The sequence below is a fragment of the Haemaphysalis longicornis genome, unplaced genomic scaffold (assembly GCF_048455015.1).
Source record: "Haemaphysalis longicornis isolate Haplotype H1 unplaced genomic scaffold, Haemaphysalis longicornis Haplotype H1 scaffold_10, whole genome shotgun sequence".
Lineage (NCBI taxonomy): Eukaryota > Metazoa > Arthropoda > Arachnida > Ixodida > Ixodidae > Haemaphysalis > Haemaphysalis longicornis.
In genome coordinates, this window is record NW_027526204.1 from 81,598,255 (window position 1) to 81,620,811 (window position 22,557).

A 22,557-nucleotide genomic window follows, 5' to 3' on the forward strand; every position below is an offset into this window, starting at 1 on the left:
TGGTAGTCGTGTTCGGTGAAAAAGCAGGCAGTGCGTGATCGTGCCAGACTTTGGTCCTGCCGCAGCCGAAAGATGTATGACTGAGCGGCTCCTATGCCGCCGTGCAAGTTGTAGCTGACAAACAAAAGAAACAAAACTCACTTCGACGAAGACAAGATGCGACACAAACGGGCACCTGTATCTGTCGCATTTTTGTTCGTCCGCGACCTTTTAACGCCACATTTCTTTTTTTCTTCAAGTATGAACCAACTTGCTCAGCAACCAGTTTTGTTAAACTGTGGCTTACGGTCTGGGCCCCGCTTAACCACGAAGTCGACGCTTTCATATTCACGCTGGAAAAGCTTTCCAATCTTTTCAAACAAATCATCTGAAATAATGTAAAATTGTAATGTAATGTAATGTAAAATTGTAATTGTAATGTAATGTAAAGAGTCTCTAATAATTTCCCCCCCAAATATTGACATTTTTGTTAGCTACCACCTTGGCCTGCAGTGTAGTAGGCACAACAGTTCCTGCGAAAATACACTTCACTTCTTTTTTTCCTTAGCTTTAAAACAGGGTGTTTTATTTCCCACTTATATCATAACACACCATTTTTCGTATTTGTTGTGGCACTATGTTGGAATATGCGGCACTAAAGTGTTTCAATCCAAGCCAATGAAGAAACGAAGGTGAGCGCATGATATAACTCCGGTACATGGCTACACAGATGGCCTCGATGTTAGCTGCAAAGACGCTAGCGCCAGATTCCTCTCTAGTGTATATTGGGAGAAACTCAATGGTTGTTGTTGTTGTTGTAGAACTTTTATTGTGAGAAGAAAGGGGATGGGGGCGCGTGGAACCTGTGTCGCCACCTGACGGAGGAAATCAAGGAGGCCGCCACCGCAGCGATAAGCGTGCTCCACAAAGGAAGGTCAGTAGGCCACGTGCGGCGGAGAGCCGTGCTCGATGGTGGAAGGCCAACTTCCAGCTGTGGTCGCTCGTACCGCGGCGATGCCTACAAGACACCGTGAGGCTAAAAAACATGATGAATGAGATGTGTATTCATTGCAACCATATCTGCATATCATATTGCGAAACCACACGTCGGCCACACCTCGACAATGGGCCAAGCCAGGGCAGTGAAGCTTTCACTATCAACTAAGTTTAACCAAAGCTAAACCACAGCAATTTTTTTTAAGTGCGAATGCACTTCTTAAGCGAGCCTGAATCGTCCGCCGCCGTAGTCAGCATAGCAACAGCTGCGGGTGCGCGCGCTCCTCGTCTTCCCTAGCAACGGGGGGAGATGGGCGCGCGCTGCCTGGCCGCGTCCCCATGGCTCATTCTTGTTGTTGTTCCTGCTGACATGGCACATACCCACGTGGGGGATTGGCCAGGAATCGGGCGTGAGAAGGGCTAATGCACCCGCTTAAAGGAGTACTGACACGTAATTTCAAAGCTGAGATCCGCTATAGCAATCAAGTACAACGACAACACAAATAGGTGTCTGTGAATAAATGCATCTTTCTTTCTTTGTAGTTGTGTGTGTGTGTGTGATCTCTCTTTCGCGAACATTACCGAACCGTGCAAATTCAACTCGTGCATTCGCACTTTCACATTCTTTCCCTCGGGGAAATGCGGGGAATTTTTCTCACCTTCGTGATACCTGTCTTTCGGTTTGTTCGATATCAGCATTGTAAGCTATGTCCCATTCTGGTGAATTTCAATGATTTGAAATGAATATGTGGTAAATTTATAATAGTGTTTCAATAATATGCAAAGGAAATAGTTTTATTCACATGTATTACCTAAACATTGCAGACTTTCATTACTTCTATGTGTTGATAACACTGCCACACATAACATTAGTCCTCAAGCCACATTTTAAAATTTAACGCATTCAACCGGCACTCACTCGAAAAAATATTCCCAGGACGCTCACACTAACGCCTAAGACTTGAAGGTAGCAAGGCTGTACGCAACCTTCGCGACAATCCCGCCTTTTTAAGTCCACGATTGCAGCCCATTAGCTTCTTCGCGGCCGCAACAACCTTTACTCTATCATTGTTGGTATAAGTGTGAGCTTCGTCTATTTTTTTGCAAGTTGTAATCATTTAACATCACCTTGGAGGGGTGATGTTTAACTTCTTTTCTGATGACGTGTCTTTGTCGTTCCTAGCAATTGTTGCCACGATTACGGTGAACGCTGGAGTTCATTTTGTTCACCGTCTTGTCAATCTCCCTAAGTGGGCATGCTTGGCTTGACAATCGTGCCCCTAGGTCGCTGGGCGGTCCCCACGAGGCACGCACATACGACAGCTCGGCATTTTCTGTATGTTTCTAACTACCGGGCAGTCGTTGCGAGGCAGGCGCTCATGCCCGCTCGGCATTTTTTTTTGCTTTCTTTAACTGCAGACACGAAAAATACTGATTAGCGAAACAGCTTAGCTAATAACAGTACCCACTGCACGCAAAACAGCAGGAGCCGATTCACGCCGTAGACCCCAAACAGAAACGTTAGGCCCCAGGAACGCAGTCCTGGTATTTGCTGCGGTTATTCTAGAAAAGTGGTGCATAGCGCCAGATTACAACATACTGGTAGTTTTAGATATGCCACCCAAATCTCACGATGAACCACCGTCTGCGTCACACCGAGGGGAGCGATATTTATTTCTTGTTGGCTTAATAACGGATGGTGCGAGGCCAAATGACCCCTTGTAGATATACAAATTAACGCAAACATTTTCTTGACATAGTAACGCAGCGGGGAATACACGAAGTCCTAAACGTCGGCTCAACAAAGAGGCAGCACATAGCGACAATGATACGAAGAAGCCGAGAACAAAATAGGGCTCTTCTCTTTGCACGTTTTGCTACAACGTTGCTTTGCGTTACAAATTAGCAATTACTGCCACCGAAGCCTCATAGCTGGTCTCACCATAGGTTTACAAACCTTTCGGAGCGTAGTGAGCGCACTTGCTAGTGCTCCGGCCGATGACGAGGTGAAAGAAGTGTGGCAACGGCCCCGCCCGACTCAAAGAACCGGACCAGAGGAAGAGGCACCCACTAGTTCAGGAGGCGAAACATTGGTTTATTCCAGTGGGCAAGCCACCTGGCCAAGGATACCCCAAGTATTCCTTATCGGGAAAACACCCGTTGCTACAGTACGACTCCTTCTCCTTCGCAGCCATGAGAGCCAGACGCCCTACCTTCTTCCTTGTGCTAGCCGGAGCAATTGTGATCCTGGAATTCGACGGCACAGCCGCAGACAGATGCCTGCCGGAGTACAAGACCTCCGGCAACGTGGTGCACACGGCATGCAAGAAACCTAATAGCAGTTGCGTCGTTGTGAAGTCTGGTCTGAGCACGGCAGACAAGCAGATACTGCTCGACACGCACAACAAGTACCGGTCGCAGATCGCCAAGGGGCAGCTGGGACAATTAGCTAAAGCAAAAGACATGCTGCGTTTGGTAAGCTAGTATGCCATGATTTTGCAACCGTTAGTCTGGCAAGGGAGCAGGAAATATAGGCAGACTGCCGCCGTAGCGGCTTCAAAGATCAGCTCTACTGTCTTTTGCAGACACTGTGACTGGATAAATAGTCTTCGTGACGCGTTAAAACTGACTGCAATCGGAAATCCAATGCTGCGACCTAACAAGCTAAGCTAATCCGGACGTTGACCTCTCGTAGCGGGATAGCGAACTATCTCCAAAAGTAGATATATACAGGTTCCCCTAAAATTCCTTGGCAAGCCTCCTTTTTAGAGTCGGCGTGTCTAATAGAAACTTCACCGAAATTGGGAGTCCTCGATCTTTCGCGAAGCCGAAGCCGAACGAGAAGTTAGCGGTGAAAAAGATTACGTGTACCGCTTTATGAACAGCAAATTTTGAGGACAGCCACTCCGTACATATTGTTGCGTTGATTTTTCGCGGACTATTGACAGAGTGGCTGAAAACGTAACTAGATGGTAGCCTTTATGAAACCTTTGTGCGAACTGATTACCTGAAAACTAGACTACATTTTTCAGCCCAAGCTACATTTCATGTGTGCGCAAGAAACAATGATCAACACAAAGGCAGGATAATGCTCATTCCAACCGTGCGAGACCCGTGTAACAGCAGCATTGTCCAAGCGCGTATGAGAACACCGGTGGAATAAGGGACATTTAGGGGTTCAGGAAGCCGATGGTCACCTTACCAGTGTGAGGAGACCTCTGTTTGGTGCAGGTCTTGAGTGGTCGCCTAGCTCCGAGTACCACCTTCCTCCTTAGGCACCTTCAAACTGTTATCTAGCAAACGGGAAGCTATCATCAGCTTATTGATGGATCGACACATTACTTGCCCAATTGTTACAACTCTACGGTACGCATCAAAATAGTGATATTTCTGTCATACCTCACACGTCGGGTACGTGCATTCGTTACAGCACAGTCGTTGCACTTAAGTTAAAAACTTCCGTGTTTCTGTCGGTTATGTCAAGCACACATCAGGCGCTATAAAACGTACCCGTACAACAGATTGCAAGTAGCGCTGCGATGAAGTTTTGTCGCTATTGCGTGTCTATGTAGCAAGTTGTCAGGACAGCTGCTACCATAATTTGATTTCAGGGTGTAGTGTGGTAAGGAAAAGTTGAACGAGACATGAAGAGGTGTACGATCGTAGAGTGGTTGAGCTGCGTTGGAGCGTGCCGGCAGTGGTATTAAGCCCCTACACGGGGAGTGCATGTTTGCCTGCAGCGCAAGACTGATTTGTATCGACTACATCGTTCATTGTTCCTATCGAAGTGTGTAAGACTTTGTTGTATAGCGATTATGTAGTAGGTACGTTTACACAATGAACGGGAGGCTGTGTTCGTGTGGGCCTTTTCAATGGGGAGGCTTCAGAACACCTTCCCATTTACCCGCTCTGCATTATAAACGCCCTTCTCTTTCTAGTACATCGCTAGTAACCGGTTATATTGCGTAAACTGTAGCTATAAGGGCTTTTCCGATTCGAACAAAATCTTAATTCTTTATTGTTACCAAGGCAATTATTTTAACAGCGGGTTCAATCAAGAGTGTAAATTAGGAAATAATTCATTGTAGTTAATCAAATAATCGCCAAATCATTACTTCGTGTGACGTTCCAATAAATTATTGTTTAATTGGGTTTGCAATAATTTGCGCACACTTCTTGGTGCGTAGTTCAAAAACACATATCAATAAAGTAATAGTTGCAACTATTGAATAGTGTCTTCGATGTACGAAGCCATTGTACCGAACAGCCTCACCGAAGTAACTGCGCAAGCAAACGGCTGCTCGGAAATATTGCCGCGCTCCCGTTTTTATTGGGTGTTGTCCAGCGAACTTACAGCAGCGACTTCATTTATGAAAAAAAAAATATGTTGATCGATTTGTGCACCTGTTTCCGATTTCGAGCTAAAAAGAAGGCATTGCGGTCAGCCGCGGGTGTAACCATTTATTAGTAGATGTAGCTCGCTGTTCAGTTTTTTTCTAGGGCATCGAATGGTTGCATCATTGTCGCAGCCTCAGAATCATGTCTTTTCATTTCATGGTGCGTTCGTAAGAGGTGGGATGAAGAGATGGCCAACAACGCCCAAGCGCTCGCTGAACTGTGCCAGAGTAACCACGATCAGCTGCAGGAGCGATTTACGAGTAAGTATCGAATCCTTGACCGATAATTATGAATCTCCTAAAGAACTGTGATACAATAAAATCACAGCGTAGGCAAATGGTAGTGTCGCATACGTTGGGAATGTAAATTTTTCACGCGAAGTGTCTACCTAGACCATCTGCCTAGACCATCGTAACAGTCTTGGTGCTTACCATTACCTCCACAGTTTCACAGGCGGTGTAATAGCAGTGCCTCACTATAACAGGCCATTGAATTTTACTGGTGCGTGGTTCTGTAATTTGTAATAGCAGGATTTTATGCACGCACAGCAAACGGTAGATTCCAGATTTGCTTTCAGTGCTGCTCTTCAAAATCAGGTTGTCTCAGGAGGCACCCTTCGATGAGAAAACGCCAATTCATCCTGGTTGCCATTGATTCCCTTCAACGCCGTCGCCTTCCACTGTTCATCTTATTTACAGATTCAGCGCCTTGATTGCTGCACCGTCAGTCAGGGACAGAGCTGTCAATAATCATGGCGAGTGTAACCACTCTAACCACTGTCACCTGGTATTTTGGCGCTTTCCCACACGAGCATCTTTTTGCGCTCCATTTAACAAAGAACTTGCATCAATTTGAAAACTTAGATCAAGGCGGAAGACACTATCATAAATTGGGAACATGATGGAAATAATAAGGGGTTATGAAGATCAACTTAATTGGCGGCGCTTTCCTAGCGTAAAAAATGTCTGCATTATACATATTTCTACACACACAAACATGCATGTATAGATGCTTACGTAAATACATGCATGCATACGTACATACATACATACATACATACATACATACATACATACATACATACGTACGTACGTACGTATGTATGTATGTACGTACGTACGTACGTACATACATACATACATACATACATACATACATACATACATACATACATACATACATACCTACATACATAACAACGCACTAACCTCTTAGATATAAGGCCAAACGTGGTCATTTCTTTTTCATCTCAGACGACTTCGCCGCTCCGACCCCGAGAGAACAACCCCAATGAGATGGTGTCCAACTGCTGCTGACGGTTTCCTGTCCCGGAAGAAACGTTCTTGTGCTGAATTTAGTGAAATGTATTTTATTTCACTAAGACTTTGCTTTGTTTCTTGCTCGCTGGTTCTTTAAAGCAAAGTTCCCCGAAACGGGTCAGAACATCGCCTGGAGTGACGACGCCGCGGAGCGCACAGACGTCCAAGCTGCAACCTGGGTGGACAGCTGGGTGGATGAGTACAAGCAGTATGCGGGCATCGTTTCTTCCTTTGACACTGCCGGCTCCTCAGGCGTAGTCAACCACTTCGCGCAGGTACGGTGTGGTTAGGTGTGGATTTCTGACCTAACAGAGCAGTCCTTTCACTCATCAAGAACTGCCCACCATAGGGCATTCTGCAAAAAGATTCTCTTAATTTACACAAGCTTGATACAGAGTCTCAGAGATATTCTCGAGCGGTTTATGCAAGGGTCCTCAGATAATCCAGTGTTATCGTTTAACAAATGCATTGAAATCCCTGGACGGGGCTTCCTGACCAACCTATGTGGGCTTCAGAGGAAACGCTGAGGGGCATAGAGTTCTTTCACCTAAGTACCGTATTAACACAAACGTACGGGCATCTTTAGTCGCTAAAAGTAGGCCTCTTATTTGTGTGCACGCAATGGCATGCGTGAAAGCAGTGGCACGCAACAGCGTAATCTGCTTCACTGCGGCCAGCAATACCGCCATAGGCACTAACTTCTCCCGAAATCAAACTTGATTCTATCAAAAGCAATGCTCCAACATCACGTGACTAGATTTTAGTGTGCACATGGAAGCAAGAAAACCTTTATCGATTGGTATTAAAGGGACACTGAAGTGAATTTGTCAAGCTCCCGTTTTTGCTTGCACTGTGTAGACTGGCTCAGATTAGCACACTTTTCATCGTTAATCCGGTTGACAAATCGGTAATTATTTTACAAAGCTCGAAAGAAGAAAAACTACCATGCGTGGTTTGCGGCGGCCGCACAAACTAAGCTGTGACGTTGGGAGGAGGGGGCGCCGTGATTGGACGATGCCCAAGGTTAGCAATCAAACAAGTTTCGGTTTCGGTCTGTAAAACAACAAGTTTGACATTCGATGGCGTCGTTGGATGGGCATTCTCAATATCCCAGTTATCGTAGTACTGCGCTTCTGCCATGTTGTCGGCTGTAAAATGCATGAGATAAGCCTCCCAGGACGGCTTGGAATCGTAGCATTCACTATCTGAGGCCTACGCAGTGCATGAACGCCCTCCGCGTCCCCGCAGACGCTCAAATGCATGCGCTTTTCCCCCATATTTGGAGCTTGCCTCGCTCATGCCTGTATCGTAAAAAGCGTGTTCGCACCAGGCCAAGGGACTGTTGATTCTGGCCTGTACCCACTGCTCACAAGCAGTCGGTGCTTATGGCAATAGCATGCCAACGAGAACTCGCTAGCGTGGCAGTGCCAGCCTGCGCGAGTTCTGTGGACTAGTTCGTGGAGCAATGAAAGTTGCGGCGCAAAAAAAGGTGAACTCAGTATAGAAAACATCGGCGAAAAACAAAAAAATTAACTAATAAAAAAAAAGCATGTACCCCCGGCGATTCGAACTTGTGACTGGCAAAACACTAGCGATGACATACCTAGCACCCCAAACGACTAGGCCACAGGGGGCCGCTGGCGGCGACGGAAAAAATAAGGTATATAATGTATAACCAGTTTACACTTTTATTTAGTTTTGGTATTTCAAGCAGCTTAGGTGACTATTTGTTGTATTGCGCTCGTGCAGTAAGCGTCCCCCGAGTTTCCACAATAGCTCACGTCTAGCAATTGCATTTCGTAGACGGGAAAGCGTTCGCAGATGCGTACTACGTCGTGCTGCTGACCGCTCTGCTTGTTCGCCCAGCGCAAAAAAGTGCTTCCCGCACCCTAGTTTTACGCTGTACGGTAAAAATATCAGTTGATTTTATTTCCTTAGTACCTATATTGACTTCGCTCACTCTTCTCCTCCTTCAAGAGGCCTTATATTTTCCTAGTGGCGTACCAGTCAGCGAAGCGTCGCATGTGCGCTTGTGCAGCGCTTGTGTGAAGCGACCTTGACTTGGAGCTAGATGCAGTGTACAAACTAACGAAGTAAAGAAAGGCGCATTCTTCCATTCCCAAACGTGTTGTGGCTTAGTTTCAACTGATCGAGCAAATTGCGAAGAGCCGTCGGCGGCCGGCGGACTAAAAGGTGGGCCGACTGACTCGGTCGGCCCACCTTTAAATAGATGTTAAAAAATAGATGTACGATCGGCTTTACGGCGCAATAAAACCATGTTGAGTGTAAGCGAGATAACAAATACTTAAAAATTACCTTCAGGCTGTCTCAAGAAGAAGAGAGCTGATGGTGCAAGAGGCTTGCGAACGCCAGAAAATTCAATCAAATTTAGTAAACCTTAACTTCAAACGTCATGGGGAGAGAAAGAAGGGAAAAGTATAGCGTGAGGGTTGGAAGGGCAAAAGAAGAGGGCGCCCCCGGTCAGCACGGTGGAAGAGTGTCGCCTTTCGATGGCAAGGTACGCGGCATTTTTTGTCTTCTTGTGTCTGGAGCAATATTTTAGATGCGACGCATCTCTTTCTCTGAGGCATGTCCCTCCTGCGTCGGCGTCGGCGTCGGCGGCGTCCGCACGCCACCTGCGCATGTGCGCCTCTCCTCCGCTCCTCTCTCCGACAGCTGTGCACAAGACTCTCACTCCGTCTCATTATCATAAACAACAGCTGCGTGCGCGCGCATCGCTCCGCTCGCGTCTGTTCCGGCGCGCAAGTGCGCGCATGCGCGACTCTCCTCCGCTGTCTCCTCTCCTTCAGGCGCTGTGAATATAAAGCGGGTAGCGCACTGCGGCGGTTCAGTCAGCGCTCGCTCTCGTTCGACGCAGCGTGCCTTTGCTTGACGACTCCGTGCTTGACTTGAATCTTCTCATGAAGGCGTGATGGAAGCGACGGTCCCTTCAGCGAGTGTGCTGACACAATCCAATACCAGCGTCAGCGCAAACGCGCAAGGCAACGTTACGACCGATTGAACCCCCCGATGCGTCGCATCACATCAGGATTCCCTCGCGGGAAGATGGGCGTAATTTTTGTGTACGACCACTAGGAGGGTCCACAGCAAGGAATCTGTGCGCGCACCCTGAAGTCATCGCAAGTGTGAACGAAAGTTCATCGCCAGCGGCTAGCGGACAAAAACAAACGACAGCGCAGTGCGGAGGAAAGAAAAGCGGTGTGCCGTCTCTTCATATCTGGTTCGTAAGCGGTGCTTTAAGTTCCCTTCAGGAAAAAATATTTTTTTTTGTGCTGTGACTGCTTGGAACTGGAGAAGCGCAGCCAAGGTCTGATGAATGGCTCACAGCACGGGTTTTCGTGTGCAGCTTCTTTGTAAGTGCGGGCAGAACATCCGTGATCGGCAAGGTCCCCATTCAAAAAGAGCGCGCTTCTCCATTAGGACGAAATGCGAAAGGCACAAAACAATGAAGGTAAACCTACAGACGTTAAAGACATAATTATATATTTGGGAGGTTTTCACGCAGATGCACCAAACGAGCACTGCTTGCGCACCTAGAACTACTGTGTGTCTGATCGTACGATACATTCCTTGCAGTGTCCACTCCACCGAGTTTCAGACCGCAGGAACGTGGGAATACAATTCCCTCTTCTGACATATGCTCTAGAGAACGCAATGAAAATGTCTCCAAAGTGTAGCTTCACTATTCTAAACAACATTCTACATTAAGCATTGTCCTATGTTGTCGACTCGTCCGTAGGATTAAAAAATACCCCACAAGGAAACCTCCTCATGTAATCAACTAGTACAACTGCAAATTTTCTCTATAGATATCCATATACATGTTCATGTTACATTGCCACGGGAAGTATATTCAGGTCGTAGCACCCGCTTTCATGCTGGCATGCATTAGTGTGTGCTACCGTCGGTGTGTGTGCGCGTGTGTGTGCGTGTGTCTGTGTGCCTGTGTGCTTGTGTGTGTGCGCGTGCGGGCGGGCGTGCGTGTGTGTGTGCTTGCGTACATTTTGGGCGTATTCACTCCGTAATAAAAGTTGAAAGATGGATAACAATATATTCGTTCCGCCATTAATACCCTGGCCGTCTTTCTACACTGCAGGTAGCCTGGGCCAAGACAAGCACTGTTGGCTGCGGGTACGCACAGCACCAACCTCCCCAAGGCTCCCCTAAATATCAGACCATCATTGTATGCAACTACGGCGAACGGTAAGCCTCGCGCAGCGAACTTTTACTTACGGGAGAGCACTTTTTGAGTTGTTTCTTGAAGTACATGTCCTCCTACATCAAACCGAAAGGCAGCAAGAATTCGGTTTCCGTAGGCAATACCACTGGTTAAATTAAAACACATGATCGGACGCATGGTCACTTTACAACCCGACTAGGGCGAACCCCATAGCAACGCAATGATGTTGTGTACTGGAGACAAAATTCCCGTTTTTAGGTTCAGAAATTTCTATTACGGCGAAGCGCTAAAGTAGATGACCCTAATAACCTGGCGAATTACTGTCCCATAACAACTTTGTCCTGCATCAAAAATGTATTTGAGAAACTAATAGCGAGGCGTGTAATCAACTTTCTAGAAAGATTTAGCGTATTAACGGAACACCAACACGGTTTCAGGAATAAATACTCTGTACTGCTGTTAACGCAGTTACAGAAAAAGTAAATCAGGCCACTAACGGTAATAACACTCTAGTTATTATATTTCTGGATATCAGAAAGGCGTTTGACTCCATTAACCACACCATACTACTAAAAAACTAGAACGCTACGGATTTCGAGGTCGAGCTATTAACGTTTTCCGCAGTTATCTCTCTGACCGGAAACATTTGTCCAAATAGCATTCAGTAATTGTTCACTCAAAGATGTCATAATGGGCGTACCTTAATGCTCTGTATTAGGCCCCGTTTGTTTTTCTCTTTAGATTATTGACTTTGCGCGCTCGGTAAAACACTCCAATGCGGTTTTGTACGCGGACGATAGAGCCCTAATGATCTCTAGTCAATCGTAAGCAGAGGCGCTTGCTAATCAGGAGCAGAGGCGCTTGCTAATCAGGAACTCCTAAAGAGCTTAAGCTGGTTTAAAGCTAATAAGCTCGAATGAAACACTAAAAAAAACAGGTTTATAGGATTTGCATCGAATCGAAAAATACAGCTTGGCCTATGCAGCTTGAACCTCGGAGAAACAACAATAGAACAGGTTACAACCCGTAAATACTTAGGTATACCTTTGGATTCGTCTTTGCACTGGGCCCTTCATATAGAACAACTAACAAAGAAATTAGCATTTGGATGTTCGACACTGGTAAGCTCGCGCAAACATTTTTCTCCGCACGTTTTACGCCTCATTTAGCTTGCCGTGTTTCACGGTAAGCTAAATTCGGTAAGCTAAGCTAAACAGTAAGCTAAAGTCATGGGGGTTGACTTACGCGTCTTACTGCAAATCATTCTGTGTAATCTAAAAGAGAGCCATTAGAATATTGGCCGGAGCGCCGAGGAACCAGCCTTCAGCTATGCTCTTCGCCGAATTCAACATATTGCAGTTTGATAGAATCAGGGACTTTAATACTACTGTTATTATCCACAAAATACTTACCAGAAACAATCCGTACCACTTGCCAACGGTAATTACACCCAAGCGAGAAACAACGCACGCTGATCTCAAAAATCTTAAATGCCAATAGTACATAATGTATATGGTCAGCACCTCTTGTCCTTCATGGGAGCAAAAATGGAATAACATAGGAAACTCTATCAAAACAGTACCAATTATGTTGCGGTCCCAAAAAACATTACTTCAGTATTCAAGTACAAAAAAACCAGAATCGTTACTCCAGTTGCCCGCAGTTGGGCGTTCGGCGCTTGCCGCGGAGACATGGATGTCCAGCCTCACGTCACCCGCCAGAGCACGAGCCGGGCCACCAGGTCCCGTATCCACGGGGGCCAGGATCCCTTTGTAGAGTGCGAGCATGCGCCCCATGCGCGAGCGGTAGTCGCCTCTCAGTCTCTTCAGCAGCGGGCCGCCTTCGCCCCGCCCCCCACGCACGTCGCAGACGGTCAATTTGGCCAAGCGCCCACTGGTGAGCCGTCATCTGAAGGGTTCACGCCCTCCGCCTGTCCAGCGTCTTTTACGTACGGAGAGCCCTGGGGCAGGCCGAGGCCAGCGCGGACCCCCTTGCGGTGATCCCTTTCTAGCTGCCGCCAGGTTGGTTTTCTCAGGCTCACCAGCAGCAGCGTATGCATGGGGAGACCCACAGCGGAGGCACTGTACAGCCGGAGAGCCGTTTGCTGTGAGCAACCACTTTCCCGGGCCACCATCTTTTGCACTGCCGTGGGGGCCAGCTCGCCCTGTCTTGGAGATCCGTGGCTGCCTGCCAGAAGTTCAGCCGATGTTCCAGGATGAACCCTAGGTAGCGCACCCTGGTCCTCGACTGGAGCTCCTCGCCATCGATGGTCAGGCGCCGGGTCCGTGCACGGGCGGGGGCGGCGTCCGGATGCACCAGCATGGCGTCTGTCTTTGTCGCCGACAGATGTAAGCCGACGACCACCAGCTTGGCCCGGACTGCATCCATGGCCGCCTGCAGTTGCCGTACAATGGCTCGCCCCTCACCCTTGGGCCCAGCACCCACAGGACAATGTCGTCGGCGTTAACCAAAATGTACGCTCGGTGGCCCTCTCCTCTGGGCGGGCAGTCTGGCAGGGCTCCCATCACCAGGTTGAATAGGAAGGGGCTGATGATGGAGCCCTGTGGGCCGCCCACGTCTACCGGCCGGGAGGACGACAGGGCGTCCCAGGGCGTCCCCCACCTGCACCTGAGCCATGCAGCCAATCAGGAACGCCTCGACGAAGCCCCGCAGCTTGCCCACAATGCCATCCTCCTCCATAGCCAGGGAGATGGCATGACGCTGCAGGTTGTCGAAGGCACCCTTCACGTCTAGCAGCACCAGGGCCGGAACCTGCTTGGAGGCCCTGGCGTGTTCAAGGGCCACCGCGACGTCGGCGATGGAGTCCGTGGCTGCTCGGTGCCTCCGGAAGCCCGTTACCTACTCGGGGATGGCCTCTTCCTCCACGGCGATGGCCTCCGTCCTCCGCAGTGCCACCCGCTCGAGTAGCTCGCAGCCGCAGGATGTGAGGGCTACGGGCCAGTGCGCTGTGACTACCACAAGGCCCTTGCCTGGATTTGGGATAGGACGAAATATGGCTAGCGGCCACTGAGGTGGCAGCTGGCCCGTGTCCCATATTACGTTGTAGTCGGTCAGGAGCCGTCCGAACCCCACCTCATCCAGATTGCGCATTATCTGGTAGGTGAGGCCATCCCCTCCTGGCACCGACTTACGCTTGCAGTTGCGGAGGGCACTGCGGAGCTAAGCCTCCATGATGGGGGCGTTGTTGGGGAGGGGATGCACCTCCCCCGTCCCAACAACAGCAGTGGGCTCTGGTGCCGCCTGATGTGGCGGGGAGGCAGTGTGCAGCGAAGAGGTCGGTCGACTACGCAAAGCTAGCCTACTTGCGGATGGCCATGGCAGCCATAGGGGTGGCGATGTCTCTGCGGCTTCAGTATGGCGTTGAAGATGTCAGATGAGGCGGCAGCGTGGGCTGTCCTCGGATCTGATGCATAGCTCGGCCCAGCGTCGACGGCTCAGGCAGTTGGCGTGACGGCGGCAAGCCGCTACCACTCGCCGGTACGCTGTCCTGTCGGCCCGCTCTCCTGAGCGCTGGGCCTTCCTCTCTGCATGGTTGCGCACCGCCCGCAGCTGCAACAGTTTGAGGTCCCGCATGGTGGGCCCCTCGTCTACTGTGCAACTCTGAACTGTGCGTGGCTTGCCTGGCGCAGCAAACCAGGCTCTGGAACCGTTCGGCTTCTTCCTCCAGGTCCTCCTCGGCAAGGCAGTGCCGGAACCGGTTCCAGTGGGTGAGGTGGTACAGAGCCTTGGCTTGACTTGACAGCGAAGCAGTGGCTTGGCTGTTCTGTCAGGTGGTGCGATGTGCAGCGGGTAGTGGTCGGAGCCCCACGTGCTGGGATCACTCCTCGAGGGGGCCCCAACCCCGACTGACACTAGGGTGAGATAAATGGCGGTGGCTGCGCAATTGCCACGCCGGGAGGTGCTCTCACCAGTGTACAACGCAGACAGGTTAAGGCGTAACATGGTGCACCACAGATGCTCTCCGCGAGCGTCCATCCGGCCATCTCCCCATGCAGTGTGGTGTGTGCTGAAGTCACCACAGCGGAGATGGTGGGCTGCGCACACGGACACCAGCCGATCCAGGAGGTACGCGTCCCAGGCATGTCCGGGGCGTTTGTACACGCTGCACACTGTAACATGTGCACCACCCCTACTGAGCCACAACGTCACTGCCGCGCACTCCTGCACCACTGTCTTCACCGCACTGGTATCCAGCTCTGCGTGCTGCACGTCGTTCGGCAGAAACAGTGATGCACGCGAGCTTCCTGGGGTGTGGGACGTGTCGCAACACACCGTCACCGAGAAAGGGCAGTCACATGCCGTGGTGCTGTGATAGCCGGTGTAGCCCGGCAGGCGAATCCCCCCGAACTGTCTCCTCCCAGTCGCACATAGCTCTCCTGTAGAGCCACGACACGGGGCTGGTGCTGCAGAAGAAGCGCACTCCACTCCACATGAACGGCCCCAGTGAGTTGACGTTCCACTGCATCACTGTAGGCACGAGGGGCTGTGTGCGGTGGCTCCTAGCCATGGAGGGTCTCTGCGTGTGGCTGTACTTCCGATCCCGGCTGTTTGCGGAAGCTCTTCCGACCTCGCTTCGACTGCACAGGGGCTGCCTGGGTGCTGGGCTGTCGCTGTGCTGTCTGCGGCTGCTGCTGCTGCGTACCGGTGGCATCACTGATGCATTGTAGAGGGTGCGACAGGCTGCGACTGGGGCTGCGTGGCAGCTCGCAGGGCTATATGGGCAATCATGCGAGAGACAGGCGCGGGGGTTGTACCAGTTTTGCAAGCCCAGGGCGCTCCTCTTGCCAGCGCGGGCACCGGAGTTGGTGCATTAAGGCTTAGCGGTCTTGCACACTGTCTTAAGATGGGAACCCCCGCACGGCCACCACTTCCTTTCGCGATTACAGCTCGCTTCGGCGTGGTCCAGCCTGCTACACCTGCCGCACTGCAGTTGTCGCAGTCGGGAGACTCTCCGGTCGTTGCAGCTTGTGCGGCGCAACCTCCGCAGAGGGGATGGACGCCGAAAACCGCAGGTACACTGCAGTCCCCCTGCGAACAGCTGACTGCACTGCTGACATGTAATGCAGTCACTGACATAACGTTGCGCGCAACTCACCAGATGGAGAATTAAGCACATAAAAATAATCGCATACAAAGACACCAATTGCCTCAAACGGTGTATCGCAAAAGTGCACTATGAACATCATACTCACATTATTCACAGGAACAGTACGAGCAGAAAAGAGGGGCCCGAGTTGTGAATGTTAAAAATCCCCACAAAGGTGAGCAGTACTTCCAAGGAAAGCTGAAGTCACTTCTGAGGCGGCATTATTCACATATCACAGATACCAGGTCATTTGTTGTAGCACTGGGACCTTGGGCAAACATTAATTGCAGAGATGCAGTGGACGGATGACACGTAACTAGGTGTTCTCGATTTTAAAGCGGGCTGCGACAAGCGGGGTTGAACATACAACATTTAAATGCTGTGAAAACGCCCTCCACAATGCCGACAATACGTAGAACTGCAGGGTAGGGGCTTTCACGGCGTGCACTGCAGGGCTCAGATGCGAACCGATGAGGACACATAGGCACCACATCTCAAGCATAGATAGAGAAATGAAATCGACAAGCTTCACGAGGACCTTCATGGCTGATGAATTGTCAAAAAAGTGCCGAAGCTGGGGCAGCTCTAACAGTAATCTCGAATGTCGACGAAGTCTCTGAATGTCGCTGTCCGTTTCCGGGCATTCCATTAAATAGAGCGAAATCGAAGCGCCAGGCACACCACACAAGCACTGACAGTTCGGTGTGACTTATAGATGGTGAAAGCAATGAGGTAACCGGCCGTGTCCGGTTGTCAGGTGAATAAGCTACTTGGAAGGCAAAAAATAGGAAGGAAGCTCAAGGATACTGAGGGTCCATCGATATAGTTCGGCGTCGTAGTTTTTGGTACTCGAGGTTACCTGCCATACCAAGTGACAGAAGCTCATCAGCAAAGAGAGCACCCTGGTTTTTGACAACCTTCCACGAACCTCCTCGGCTTTTCTGGCAGCATTTGGGTTGGCAGTATCAGCAAGCTCATTCCCCTACACACCGGAGTGAGCTGATACGTTGTATACACACGCAGGAAATAAACTTGAAAGTAGGTAAATGTTCTGTTTTAAGGGATGAACGGCGGCGAACTGATTTAATGGGTTATATACAGCCAATGAAAGAGAAATCCTTTCTGAGTAGATACTGACAATTGAGAAAGTTTGGTCGTCCAAGATAAGCTGTACCACTTGTTTCAGAGCAATCACCTCGGCATCCAACGGCGTAGTTGGGCACACCAGACAGAACTGCCGCACATGCAGCATGGTCTGCATGTCTGCACATGAATGGTCTGCACCACTCAAGAAGACAGTTTGCTCATAATCCAATCAACGCGTGTGATTCGGCTGTAAAGAGTGCAGAATGGAAAAGTGCTTTCTGTGGGTGTCTGAATTGCTGAGACAGTCGTAATGAACACGAAGTCGCCGCGCAGGATGTGTGTCGACCTTGATTGGCAGGACCACGTAGGAAGGATTGAACGGAGGTGTGTAAACTATCAATGGTGATGAAACACCAAAAAGGTACTCATTGTGATGGCGGGATAGATGTGACTTATTTTATTTTTCATTGATTGATGGCGGGGTCTAACGCGCCGACGCTACACAGGCGATGAGGCGCGCCGTAGTGAAGGGCTCCGGATTAATTTTTACTATTTGGGGATCTTTAGCGTGCGCCGAAATTTTTTAACGGCTGTTGGCGGCTTCACGAGAAAAGGAGCCGCCGCTGCAGGGAACCGAAACCGCGTCCTTTGCTCAGCAGCCCAACGCCTTAGCCACTCAGCCACCGCGGCGGGACTATATGGATGTGAAGCGGACGCGCGTTCCAAGGGGTTTGAGTGCGGCGGTTTGCGCCGTAGTATAGGCCCCGTTGACGGCGAATAATGAGGTTCTGAGTAACGAGAGTGCCCGGGTTTTCAGAAGATGTTGTAGGTCGATACGTATAAGACTGCGGGAGGGACCACAATATGACGTAACTGACGACAATGAGGTCGACTGACTTTTGTATGCATGCGGGGAACTCGTATAAGCCCAACTGCCATCTTCTCAACTCTGAAGTTTAAGGGATATGTGCGCACAACAAATGTGAGGTGGCTGTCGAAAATCACTACGAGCAGTTTTATTTTCGTCACCTGCTTGATTTCCCCGCGATCAGCCCTGGAGACGAGGAGGCCGGAATATTTAGCGGGTTGAAATAATTTTGTAACTCTAGACCGGACTGTTGTCTTGTAGAGGGCTACGTCAGCAGTCCCCTGCAATTGCTGACACGTACCAGCGTGCATAATGAGCACGGTGTCATCGCATACGCTTGATAGTATGCTTCTTGAGGCATAGTCAGGCAAAGCATGTCATCCATATATGCGTTCAAAAAAGTGAGCTAATAGGAGATCCCTGAGGAGTCCCTTTTGAAGTGGCGTGGGTAGTTCTTCATGAAAATCTGTCAAAGCAGGTGGTGCGACCCTGCAGTAGTGATTTCAGAAGCTGGAATATGTTGCGGGGGCAATGATGAGATTGTAAAGATTGTATATAATAATCGAGGATCCCATATGATATAAATTCCGCCTGCAAGTCTAGGGATATTACGAGTCAAATTCCCCGCTGTCTTTACGTTGCTATAGGAGGTTGCGTAAAGCGAATAAAGCAGGCGTTCTGCCTTGGGCAGTAGTGACACCAAATTGCTGAGGTGGAGGTAGGCCAGGTCGTTGCAGGATAGAATATAGGCGGCCATTCAACGTTATTTTCAAAAGCTTTCTCATCATGGATGTCAAGCACACTGTCCAGTACAAAAGGTGCACTGGGGACGCGGCGTGGAAGGGGGACGTGGAAGGCAGAAGAGACGGTGACACGACAAGACCATCGACTATTCCACGCAGGACTGGGCTAGACCGGAGCTTCGGATTCCGCCGTCCTAATGGCGTCGGCAACGTGGGCATTGGCAGATGCATCCAGTGTACATGCTCCGTCAACTTGTGCTTTTATGGTCCCGTCGTGAAAGGTAGAAAAGAAGCCGATGTACCGGCCATGTCGTCATCGCGTAACACTACCTCATTGAGGAACTGTAGAATTCTTTGCCAAGATGATAACTGAGATGGTGAGAAGACGATGAAAAGAGGAGCTGCAAGCGCATAGAGAAAAGAAAATGAGCATATGACGGAAAACGAATTTACCAAATGCTCTGAGCCACAACTTGGAGCTAACCACGGCTCCCGAGCAGCTAAAAAGGCAACGTATATGCGTCTAACAATAGTGCAGGAGACTGGCAGCATGTTTATTACTTCGCTTCCATTCGAAAGAAGGATCACTCTCGTCGGAGTTAAGTGAGTATATGATACTCCGTTTTCTATACCGTACGCAAAGCTTCCTCCCGATTTTTGGTTTCGTAAAAGCTTCACATTGGAGCACGCACGAGCACACAGTTTTCACATTTAAATTGTTACCCACTAAAATAAATATCACAATGGACTTTAGAAGAACTTCCTGCAAGAGCTCCAAAAACTGCAACTTCGGCTAGCTCCTGGTAACCAGGAACAATAGAATACCAAATGAGGTCCTGTATGCATTGAATTCCCAAGAGCTCGCATCATTTCTCAAGTGAACCTGTGCGGAAACTTACCCAACTCGGTTTCATCGCGCCAGACTTTCTTAGGATTAAAAATACTTAAACATTCAGTGTGTCAGTGAAGGTTAGACCTATCGCTCTGTACAAGGAAGGGGGCACAGTGAGGCTGTTATTTGGGATCTTTGACTTTTCAGGGGAAATATGATCGGAAGCCCCATTTACGTCGAAGGCGAGACCTGTTCGCAGTGCCCATCCGGCTCTTCTTGTGACCAGGACAGTGGACTTTGTGTGAGTAAATTTAATATTCTGCATGTATATTCTATGCGACGCTTGAGGAAAGGCGCGAGTGCTTTAAAGACTAAAGAGGGATGTCATGAAGTAATGAGATGGTCAGTGAGGAGTGAGTGCAGAGTGAGAGAATGAGGAGAATAAAGAAAAGGCCTCGGGTGTTACCACCAATCAGTTTTATTGTGAGTCGAAGTGTATACTTCTACTCACATTCACTCTGCCTTATTATATGCAAGGAAGAAACCACATAAAAAAGTGGTGTTGCGGCCCAATATACACTATATCAAATAAATGGCCGATAGCTCTAAACGCAACATTCACCTAATGATTTTTACAAGAGTTGTGAGTTTTTACATTGCTTCAGGAAGTTCCCTGAGCTTATCATGAGTGTCGCCTGCACAAGATGGTATATGCCGGTTGGAAATGCTACGTCCACGCGCGCAGATTTCATCGGAGGACACTGGTGGCGTAGGCAGCGGAGGTCATCGCCGAACAGCGGACTCCGTCAGCACCATGATGACGCTGGTGACCACCGCCCTAACAACGAAGGCGCACAGCGCCTTGGCGGCAACAGTGGTCGCCTCGCTGATGATCGTGGCGGAGGCTACCCTGGTGGTGATGGCAGCCAACCAGGCAATGATCGTGGCTACCCTGACAGTTCCCCTGATCTTCAGCACACACCCAGTGGTGGTGGCCACGATGGCCACGGTGGTCTTCATGATGCACGAGAAGGCCATGATCCCTAATTCTGCAAAACAAACCACGGCTGCCGGTATTGGTTTGGACGAAAGCTTTTTGGCCCCGCTGTGGATTGTCTGTGGCACTGTCGTCGGCGCGTCTATTATCATGGCCATCTTCTGCTACCGCTCGCGACGGACTGGAAACAGAGTAGGAAGCGTCATGCACTAAGCAGTCAAGTTAACGGACCACGGCTTGTAGTCTATCTAACGCAAATACAATCGGTACGAAACTTTTTATCGCCAAAAAACAACACCGCCATTACCTGGGCGTCTGCAGTGCAACACTGCGGCAAGCCCTCCCCTGATCCTGTATAGTGTTTGATAAGAAGTCGGACATTGTAGTATTTTCTTTGTGAAGAAACAGACGTGGTAGTTTTTCTGCTCGTTGAGTTTTGTTTCGCGATTGTACTTGGAAACAAAATTTAGAATTATATGATTGAATATTTCTCCATGTGTGTTGCTCATAATCGCAATTTCATACTTGGGCAAAACAAACAGTATCGGAAGCACTTTTTTAGCAATTATTAATGCTGTAAATGCTAGGTTGGTTACATGTTGTGGTATTGGAACTCGCTTGGAACAAAAATCTCCAGCCATTTCCATTAACCTGCAACCTGGGGAAGGGCGAAAGATGCACTGTGTAAGTGTATTCGTGGCACCTTGGCGATACTTGCCCACGGCGATGAAACCATTGGGGTAGAGGTATACAGCTCTGCTGTAAATGTCTCGTGTCTTTGGTGCATGAAGTATTCGAGCGTGAATTGTTAGAACACGAGTACCCCAGTGTGTTCTTTTAGTACGCGTGTTTTACCATGGAGATGAAACATTATAGGGCGAGGCGTTGGAAAACGAGGGTCTTGGTGTTTTAGTACCGTGAATACATGAAACGACGACATGAGACGCCGTCAGGTCAAGCTTCAAAGGGACTTCTCCCCTAAAAAAGCTGTCTACAGAGTGCTGTCCGACGGTATGTAAGTACTCCACCGAAGCGGCGTCTACTGGCGTTTAGTAAAAAAAAAAGCCGCGTCTGACACTACATCGCTCTTTTTATGGTAACGTAGCGTAACGTAACCCAACATAGCTTTGCCTAGTGAACACAAATAAATCATTTAAAGCTCCAGACCATAAGCTTAGCCTTAAAAATTACAATTGAAACTGATGCGGCAAGTAAATTGGCAAAGGCCGTAGTCAAACTATCGCTCTTGGTATTACGAAAATTAGGCGGAACATATACACTACAACGGCAGACGCTCTTTACTATTAGAGGGTTGTGTATTCTTTGTAAAAAACAGGATGTTGATATCTGATCAACGATTTGTTAAGTGCAATAAATGTCTATCTCACTGGCAGGACTACAAAAAAAACACCATCTTCGGCAACAACATCAAATGGAGAGGTGGAATATTCCGAGAGAGAGAGAGAGAGAGAGATAAACTTTATTTTGAGGAAGTGTCTCGAGGAGAATCTAAGTCCGAATGGTGGTGGCAGGTAACGAGCTGAAGGCCCGCCCCGTCCTGGACGTCTTCTCCTTGGCTTAGGTTGGTGGTCCCGTGGTGGCCATAGGCTGGCGCCTCCTGGCGACCTCTTCCTCCTTCTTTCCCAGTTGGACCTGTAGGTCCGGGTCGGGGCTGCGAAGCGAGGCCTCTCACCTCTCCTCAGAGGGTATTTCGGGGAAAGGGTCCTGGGGAACGCTGAGGTTGGATAGAGGCTGGGGTGGACATGGGTCATCGTGGCCGGATAGGGAAAGACTCCCGTCTGTAGTTGGCGCCCGACGTGGCTTTGCTCTAACGTCAGGGATTTGTCCGCCCAAGGATAGATCCGGCGGGAGAGAATGTAGTAGGTGGTAATATAGTGAAAGCCGATCAGATGGTCCCGCGCGGACCGGGCTCCGTGGTAAGGATACGATTTGGGCCCTGCCGGGATAGTAAATCCTCGGGCTATGTCACGAGCCGCCTCGTTTCCCTCGAGCCCAGAATACGCGGGGGTC

At 49.3% G+C, this 22,557-nt stretch overlaps 1 protein-coding gene across 1 annotated transcript; it reads left to right on the plus strand.

Annotated features, from left to right (window-relative positions):
* The first annotated feature begins 3,168 nt into the window (after nucleotides 1-3,168).
* LOC144159921 (venom allergen 5-like) lies at nucleotides 3,169-20,868 on the plus strand. The gene is made up of 6 exons (XM_077691575.1): nucleotides 3,169-3,450; nucleotides 5,546-5,633; nucleotides 6,792-6,967; nucleotides 10,810-10,916; nucleotides 19,737-19,830; nucleotides 20,275-20,868. Exons 1-6 carry the CDS (start codon nucleotides 3,169-3,171, stop codon nucleotides 20,737-20,739), a joined length of 1,212 nt encoding a protein of 403 aa, XP_077547701.1. The 3' UTR covers nucleotides 20,740-20,868.
* The last annotated feature ends 1,689 nt before the right edge of the window (nucleotides 20,869-22,557 follow it).